Source organism: Pterocles gutturalis, unplaced genomic scaffold (assembly GCF_000699245.1).
Source record: "Pterocles gutturalis isolate BGI_N339 unplaced genomic scaffold, ASM69924v1 scaffold11372, whole genome shotgun sequence".
In the NCBI taxonomy this organism is placed as follows: domain Eukaryota; kingdom Metazoa; phylum Chordata; class Aves; order Pterocliformes; family Pteroclidae; genus Pterocles; species Pterocles gutturalis.
In genome coordinates, this window is record NW_010108006.1 from 17,258 (window position 1) to 26,433 (window position 9,176).

General features: G+C 43.4%; 1 protein-coding gene across 1 annotated transcript; it reads right to left on the reverse strand.

The window, feature by feature from the left end:
* Positions 1–2,609: 2,609 nt before the first annotated feature.
* EVL (Enah/Vasp-like) lies at positions 2,610–8,791 on the reverse strand (the record flags this gene model as incomplete). Its single annotated transcript, XM_010072476.1, has 6 exons — positions 2,610–3,222; positions 4,276–4,333; positions 4,711–4,777; positions 7,131–7,193; positions 7,298–7,364; positions 8,725–8,791. Coding segments are annotated over 6 exons (360 nt in total), but the record flags the coding sequence as incomplete, so codon positions are not given.
* Positions 8,792–9,176: the final 385 nt, after the last annotated feature.

Sequence of the window (9,176 nt, forward strand, 5' to 3'; positions counted from 1 at the left end):
CCTTTTGATGTCTGCTGATGGAAAATGCCTGTGGCTGGCTCTCTTGCAGCAGTACCCCCAACAAGCCCAGGAGGGACACCTGGCTCTACAGAGACAACAGGCAAACTGAATTAGTGTCTGTGAGGGGGAAATCCTCTGGCAGTGCTGCTACTGCAAATAAGCTGCCCTGGACATCCCTGGTGCTGGAGCTGCAAAAGCACCAGTGATGCCAGGACTGCGTCAGCTAAGTTTCCCCTTCCAGCCCCGCACACCTTGCTCCTACAGCTATTAAGTGGCCCTTTGCAAAGTTCAGCTCATTATGTCTTAATTATACGAGGCCTGCAAAGGCAGAAGAAAAAAGTAAGGAAAACTCATTTACAGCAGGCGGCTGATGTTAACAGAACATGCTGTATCCAGGCTGTGCCCTTGGCCTGAATTACCATGCAGTTATTACTGACCTTAGGCATAACGCCACATTCCAAGGCAAAACATGAACCATTCCAAGCCCCAACTTCCTGAAGCTTTATTGAGATTACAGGAGAGTTTCACAGAATGGTTGTGATGAACTGAGAGGCAGAAGTTTTGAAAAGTACTTGCCCTTGTCAGGTATGCCATTACATAGGTTTATAATTAAGAAATGCATGAGCTATTGTATGAGATTTATCATAGAATCATAGAATGGTTTGGGTTGGAAGGGACCTTAAAGATCATCGAGTTCCAACCCCTCTGCCATGGGCAGGGACACCTCCCATTAGACCAGGTTGCTCAAAGGCCTCATCCAGCCTGGCCTTTTCTCACCACGCTCACAGTAAAAGATTTCTTCTTAATAGCTAATATAAGTCTATGCATTTTTTCTGCTTAAAACTGCTACCCCTCATCCTATCACTACACCCCGTGATCAAGAGTGCCTCCCCATCTCTCCTGTAGCCCCATTTAAGTACTGGAAGGCTGCTATAAAGTCTCCTCGGAGCCTTCTCTTCTCCAAGCTGAACAACCCCAACTCTCTCAGCCTGTCCTCGTACAGGAGGTGGTCCAGCCCGCTGACCATCTTCATGGCCGCCTCTGAACTCACTCCAACAGGTCCATGTCCTTCTTATGTTGGGGGCCCCAGAGCTGAACTGCAGGTGGGGTCTCATGAGAGTGGAATCGAGGGGGAGAATCATCATCTCTCTCGACCTGCTGGTTATGCTAACAGAGCAGTGTAATCTTTGCTGTTACTGATTCTTGTCTGTGTTCTTCCTACTGGAAAGGCTGCTTCTCCTGGTTCTGGGGTTGTTGTATTTTGTTGCACATCAATGTCTGCCAGCTTTAGTTCCCATGGGGAAATCTTATGCCACTGTCTAACCTGTCTCTTGCGTTCTGCTGGCATTAAACAGCTAACAGACATCAGGACCTTGCTGCTACGTTAAACACAAATTTACCCGTTTTCCATATTTCATCTACAGTATAGGCACAGTGAAAAACAAGACTGTTTTCTAAAAGGCAGATGGGGTTGCTTTGAAGAGTGCTGAAGGACAATGCAACATTCATCAAGCCGCAGCAGATAACATTTTACAACTAACTGCAAAGCACGCCCCACCCCACCTCCTCTCCTAGGTCTCCTGCTGCTGGCAAGCAGTCCCTGCTGCCTGCTGCCATGCTCTGGGAGGCCTGGGGGACACGAGGAAGGGGACAGCCACAGCCTCTCCTGGGCTGCTGCAGCAGGCTCTGCTTCCGAAATAATTCCCGGCACTTGGCTTTTAAAATGAAATTTTCAGGAAGGCCTGAAGCAAAGCAGGTGTGCTTGGAAAATATTTGACAGGTTTCAATAGCTGAACTGCAATCTCTTGCCTTTTGCATTTCAAGAAGATGGTATCAAGACTATTGCCATGTAAAGCTTCCGCCAAACTAAGTCAAGCAGAAATTCCCAAGATTGTGCTGGTGGAAAGAATGGCTCTAAAGAAAAAAAATGTATGATCTGAAACATATGACTGCGTGTGCGCTGTTAAGTACTCATATTCTGTACTCATATTACTCATACTCATCCTGGACTCATATTTTTTTGACTTCACGTTCTGTGAAATAAAGCTCAAGACCTGTATAACCTTAACAGATGAAAAATGTGAGATATTAACACAACTCCCCTTAAGCCTCTAGTTCAGCAGTGCTGTGCCAGCGATGTTGGCTTACATCCTCCTAATGCCTTTGGTAGCCTTGTTCTGCATAAATATTTTTATTTACTGGAAGCCGTTATGAGTGCAGGTGATGGGGCTTGGGTTTTTTTTCAATGATGGCTGGAGATGCAGTGGGATGGTTAGCGGTGACCTGAGAAGAGCTGTAAGCCACTGTCTTTCACTGACTTTGCCAAAAAGCTGCTGAGGTTGCCGCAGCCTGACAGCAGGAGGTGGTGCTGAGCCGGCAACGTGAGGGCTGGGCAGGTGAGAGCCAGCTCTCCCTGTAAAAGAAGGCAGGGCTGTTGCCCTTTGCACCAGCCATAACGCACTCAGGCTCTCCCCTCGTGCTGCGCAGCGGTGGCCAGGCAGAGCTGCCACCCCACAGTGAGTCTCGGTCACCTTCCTTGCATCATCAACTCAACTGACACAAAAGTGTGGAAGTTCAAGGGACGAATGAAACAAAGAAAGGCAGGGCCATGTGGACAATAAACAGTTTATTACCAATATGAACACAGATACTGTGATGCACTGACGTACCATTTTTTTTTTTTTATATTGTGATAACTCTGAGACAAAGAACTTGTTGGCTGACAACTAACATGTCTCTGTTTCTTCTGGTGATGCCACAATACATTTCTGTTGGCAAAGGATCTTCATTTACATCGCAGACTACTAGTAAAATTACTTTGAAGTCATCTATCAAAAGCAAATGGTTCACGTGTGTTCTTATCTACTACTAAAAAGAAAGGTAATACATTTAAATAAGCAAATACAAAATACAAAAAAGGCTGACAAAATCCAATGTGCAGTGTCAGATGAAATCTAAAAAATCCAGAAATTTAAAATTTAATATTCTTTAGATTAAGACTTTTAAAATGAAGCGGATCCAAGGCAGCAGCAAGCTTCAAAGTGTGCTGAGTCTGCTAATAAAAAGGGTATAAGAACAAAGACAGTGCCGGTGTCCTCTCTCACCATCTTGCATGACCTTGGTACACTTAGAAATGATCCAGTCTTCCTAGCATTCTTAGTACCGTCCAAATGCTTTGCAATCATTATGTTGTACTGATTCTACTCAACTCCTGCCGTATGGCTAGAAAACCAAACCAAAAAGTTAATGCATAATAGTTTATACCCAGTGTGATGGAAAATGCTAAGTATAGAGGTTGCAGAAAGTACACGCTGGTAAAAGGATGAGTGGAGGGTAAAAGGATGAGTAAGGGTAAGCAGTCAGCTGTTTGCTTGCAAACTGCAGTTGTGGTTTAAGAAGTTTCATCTGTGGTTTATGTGAATGTCTTATTTTGCACTGGAATGAACTAGGGAGGCTCTGAGGGCCAAGCTGCTGGGACAGTAGCGTACGGGCGAGGGTCTCCTCAACTGCAAACTGCCTCGTGGTTGTGTGAGCACACGGGTCTACGGCAAGGGGACAGGGAATGGATTTTAGCTGTTTCACAGTCTCCTTTTTCCCCTTCTGTACAAATCTAAGATGGGGAGTGCAGGGTGTGAACATGCATTTTCATATGCCCTAATGTGGGCTTCAAATGGGTGTTTTGCTGTGCATTTCAATAATGGTCCTGAAAAATAGATTTAGTCATATATTGCAGTCATGTATTGCTGTATATTTATAAAAAAGTACCGATGCATTTAGTACTGCTGTTGTACTTTTCAAGGAATTATTAAAATACATGGCTATTTGGAAAGCTCTAATTGAGTGAAGGTCTGACATAGGTCTTCAAGCATAGAAAGCCTACAGAAGATGCTCAGGAAGGATTTTCAGTTTGGTACCTTTGTCCCTTCCTCAGCCGGGACCTGTGTGGCCAGCTAGTTACAAGTGATTTCACGCTCCCTGATTGTGATAAATGGGCAGGCCCTTTCTCACACTCCCACCTGTGAGAAACACCAGCCAGTGAATTTCTCACAGGTTGGGAGCAAAAGTGCTCGTCAACAGCATAAAAACAAAGGATGCAAACACAGTGTCACGATCAGAGCTTGGATAAAGTGGATGCTTGTTCTTCAAATGTGTATATAGATCGGAGCTGCTCAGAGAAATCTGAAAACAGCAGGGAACTCTCTGCAGTTCCTATCGTCTTATCTATGGGAAATTAGTCATAAAGATGAGAAAAATAATAATTTTTCTCTTTCTTACCATCAATTATCTCCTCTTTCACTTTGTGTAACTCTCTTACAACTTCCTCCAATATTTCCTGATGAGACAAAACACAAGTCAGCTGCTCAGAATTTCCTTCTAACCAGTAGAAGAAAATGCAAGTTTAACACGGTTGGGCTTGTCCCCCACCTCCACTGATGATCAGAGCCTAGCACTACTAACAGCTACAACTGAACTCCCAGACCAAGGACACGGAAGATGCTGGCATATTTATTTGCACGTTTCTGTACAGACATCGTGATCAAATAGCAGTGAGATTGTGCTCTCTTGCTGCTCAGCAGCTAGCCCTTCTCTAAGCACCTAGTTATAGAGGAAATCAGAAGACTGAACAGCTGTTTTGCTTGTACAGCGCATGCATGGGGGAAAATGGGTAGCTTGTTAAATCTCTTAAGTGCAAGAGACGTTTTCACTCACCTGTTTCATTCGATCAAAATCTAAGGCATCCATAGCCACATCATTGCTGCTGCTCACTGGCTTCATCCTTGAGAAATGGAAGAAGGGGATAAAAAAGCCAGTCAGTTCCTTGCAATGCATGCTAAACTACACCCATCTGATGGTGTGGATGAAATTCACCCCAGACCAGGAGCAACCGTGTTCGAGTGCTGGAGTGGAGGCTCCCTCCTGTGCTGCTCAGGAGTTCAGCAGCCGGAGAGCAGGACTGCTCCCATTGGTACAGCCTGACCTCAAATAGTGCTGGAGTGGAGGCTCCCTCCTGTGCCGCTCAGGAGTTCAGCTGCTCCCATTGGTACAGCCTGACCTCAAAGATGCTGCTTTCTCCTATTGCAGACATATCGGAGGGAGCGCAAAGGCTGCACTGAAACTTACTTTACTCTTTATTGTTTTTGGTGTTGGGAGTCTCAATTATTTCAGAGTAAAAAATTTTGAGATGTCCTCAGGGGATAAAGCCTGTTTAACGATGTGTTTTATTACAGCATTTGCAATTTCCAAGCTAGATGTCTGGTTTTCTCTCACAGTCTGTTTTCTGTAAAGCAACCCTGTCTTTGCCACCTAGACTTTAATTGGGTGCTAAAGTAATAGCAGAATACACGTTAGAAAAATATTATAGGGAAAATAATAACCCAGTAGTCCTTTCCTCAGAAGGCCTGACTGAGTCAAGTGGAGCTTGCTGATAACACTGTGTAGTACAGGCACTTTTTCCTGACTCAGAGATAAAACCAATCTCCCCTTAATTACTAGTACACTTGTGCGTTATCGATCTTCCAGGATGGCATTAGTCAGTGCGCTGAACTCTGATGATGGCTGATAAAATAAGTTAAGGTAACAGAAGCTGCTTGACTTTCTCTTTTAAAAAATCAGTAACTCTGAAACATTTAAAAAATTAACCATACTATATAATTCATAGAAAAGGCTTCAAATAACTTTGCCATCATCTCTGGGCCCAAACTGGTCAGAGATTCTGCTGCTCCTAGGGTATGCTTGGTCTTGCAACCCTTTCTTGGGAAAATCTTAACATGTCTCCTACCATCTCACAGGTAAGCAGGGAGTTAAGACACACAAATGACATCAAACTGAACAGGAATGGAAACAGGTCATTGCTGAGAGCTTTTGAAGGCTGCCCTGCTTCCCCCACAGAATTAATTCGAGCAAGCAAAGACTGAACACTACTCCAGATGTTAAACTATTAAAAGGATTTTTTTCCCACTGAACTTCTCCTCCTTCCATGATGGAAGCAGAGAAGATAGCTGGTGAAAACTTGATGGCTGCTTTAAATAGCCCACACTTCATTCCCATTTGCAAGGAGAAGGAATAGTCTTTCTGTATCTATTGGAAACTCACATATTTCCTAGAACCAAAATGCTTTTAGAAGAGCTGGAGAGACTGTATTTTGCTCTAGTATGTATCCCTCTGAATGTTTGGGCAGGGCATGTTGCAGCATCTTTAACACAGCAGCAAGTACATGCAGAGAGTTGCCATTGGCAACTTTCTCTCTGCAGACTATCAGCACTGTCATATACGTAACAGTGTAAAATAAGGGACATCTCTTTGCAGTAAAAGGTGAACACATGTAAGCCTGTATTCTACCTCCTTATTCGTCTTAGCCATCCATCTCAGTGTCCAGTACTGCAGTAACCCTGGGTGGTCCTGGATCAGCACTGGAAGAAATCTCTCTTTAGCTGGCCAACATCAAACTTTATCTCAGTCTCAATCTCTGTGGGTAAGAACATGGGTGGTGATACTTCTGCTTGGCTGTTCTGACTGACAGGACTTGTGGAGTCCTACTTCAGACTTCTTGGCTTTTGACACCTGCCAGCTTTTGTACCCCATATTTCTGAATGCCCTGTCTGTGGCTGGGCCTTTTTACAGCATGATGTTGTTAACTTACTGGACCAAGATTTGCTCTCCTTTCTCATGCACCCACTGCAGTTGCAGTGCACTGCAGTTGGAGGAATAACTTCCCTTCTCCCAGCTGCAGGCTCTTCAGATCGTTTCTGCCTTTGCTTTCAAATTTCTACAAAGTTGGGCAACGAAAACTTCTATTGGCAGGGTCATCCTGAACCTGATGCTCCAAAACCTGCCTTCCACATGGCACAGAATGCTGCCAAGCCTCTGATTCACGAGCACGGATGCTCTAAGTGCTTGTTTAAGTGTGATTAAAGTCTGTGATGCTTGTGCCCGCCTAAGCAGGGGGGTATGTCCATGGAACAAGCCTTTGACTCGAAACACTCTACCTTCTCACTTTGTGCAGCGACAGACAAAGCAGATTGTAATAGAATGAGTAAAAGATGTGACAGAAGGTGAACATTACTGCTGAATGATGGGATTAGCAAAAGGACAAGCCAAGATGGTTAAGAAGCCAGGCTGTTAGCCAGTACCTAGAAGACACGTGGGATTGTGTGGGGCTCTTAGCTTCACAGCTCTTCGCCACTGATGGATTTCTACAGCAATGGAATGAAACGAGACATGAGTTGTGCACATGCCACGGGGACAGCGTGACCAGCCCGACTGCTAGCCAGCTGCAGGGACAACCCATGCAGCTCACCTAGAAAGTAATGAAGATACAGGCTTTTCAACAGAATTGCTCCTTTCCCATGGCTTCTTCCCAGAGTCTGGAAAACAAAAATGAAAAGTTACCACATATTATTTTTTCTCTAACAATAAAAAATCCTGAAGTTGATTGTCTTATACAGCTGCTTTCATTCAGTGAGGATGAGTGACTTAGATAGATCCATCAAAGCAGGAGTGTTCAATGAGTGTGGTTGCCTATGTTAAAGAGAAAGCATTGGCAAAAATCTGTTTAGTGAGCCCTGTAATTAGGGATCGGATAGTTAAGCAATACTAAAAAGTCATGGAACTGGAACAGTAGGAAGAAAAGCACAAATGACTTCTATTAAGAAATAAAGGCTAATTGCTGCAAGGCTTATTTTATTGTACAATACTTATTTGTATTTTAAGTTAAAAAGTCTTAGGTTTTTTTGTCTGCATAGTTGGCAGAAATGTGAGTGTATCTAAAAAAAGGCAGTGAGACCCCCACTAGGCAAATGCCCACAGAGGATTTATTTAATGTTTTCTACATTTCTAACTTGCAGAACATTCCCAAAAGCTGCACTACATAAACCTTGTTACTGAAAACACTTACTGTCATCCCAATCTCCTTGTATGCAACTAGTCTAAAAAAAAAAAAGTTAACTGTTTCAGACACTTGAATAACACAACTTTATACACATGCATTTGCTCCTCTGTGAGGCCCTAAAAAGTGCTTTAAAAGAATTGTGGGCACTCCCAGGAAATCTCTACATCTCATTCTTCATTTACGTGCACCTTTTTGCTGGCTTCTTCCCCTTCCCTTGCAAAACATGCAAATCATGGCTTTGTTCCAAAACAAAGCTGTAATGGTTAAATACTCATTCCCCTGGGAGAGATTTATTTTAGCATGTATGAAAGCCAAGGCTGACACAAGGATGAATCTGACTGGCTTGCAACTTGTCTACTCAAATACAGTTATTTCAACTCATCATCAGAAAAACATCGTTTGGGGGCTCCTTAATTTCACCTAGTAACTCTCAGGATCAGGCTTACTGCAACAAGCTACTAGGTTAAGGAAGGATAACAGTCTGAGACCCAAACCCCAACTGTAGAATCCAGATCAGCTACACTACCAAGAGTAAAATAATACAGCTTTTTTCTCTTAGAAGATTCAGGTGCACAATGTTGAAGATGCTGATCTTCACCTACATGTCTGGATCCCTTTAACTAGATTGGCTGTATTGTCATTTTCTTGTCTGTGAAACATATGAAATCACCATTTCTTGCTGAGTACTGTATTTAAAACAAAAGGTATTTGGGAATTTTTCTGTTAGTTACTGCTGTTGCACTCAGAAGTAGGACGATGAACCCAGAGTCTAGAGGTGGCGGAGAAGACTAGATTAAGAAGACAACTAAACCACTAGTAGTAATTCAATTTAATACCTGATGAATTTTGCTGCTGCTGGGTGGGACCTCGTGTACTTGGTGAAGGAGAGGTGCTAGCATCATCCTACAAAGAGAAAACCAGGACATTACTTAATTCTGGAGATGAAGCGCAGAGCCCTCTTCTGTGCTGGAGACCAGCTGCAGTTCAGGTGCTACAAGAGCAACTTTCCTCCAAGCTTGTCCAACAGGCACTGCTGCCAACATATGGCTCAAGTCCATTTAAACTTTGATCTTTCTCTCCATTTAGCATGGCAAAATACATAATTTTTAATTTTTGTTAACATGCACACCTTTTAATTATTTCCCTGAATCATTCTCATCCCTGTATACCAAACCAGGCTGAATTACCACTCTAAAGCGCGGGTTGCTGTAGTCTAAATACAAAACACCTGCTTCACAAATTTAGAAACTCTCTGTGATACGGAAACTGAGCCACCTGAAGGAACAGT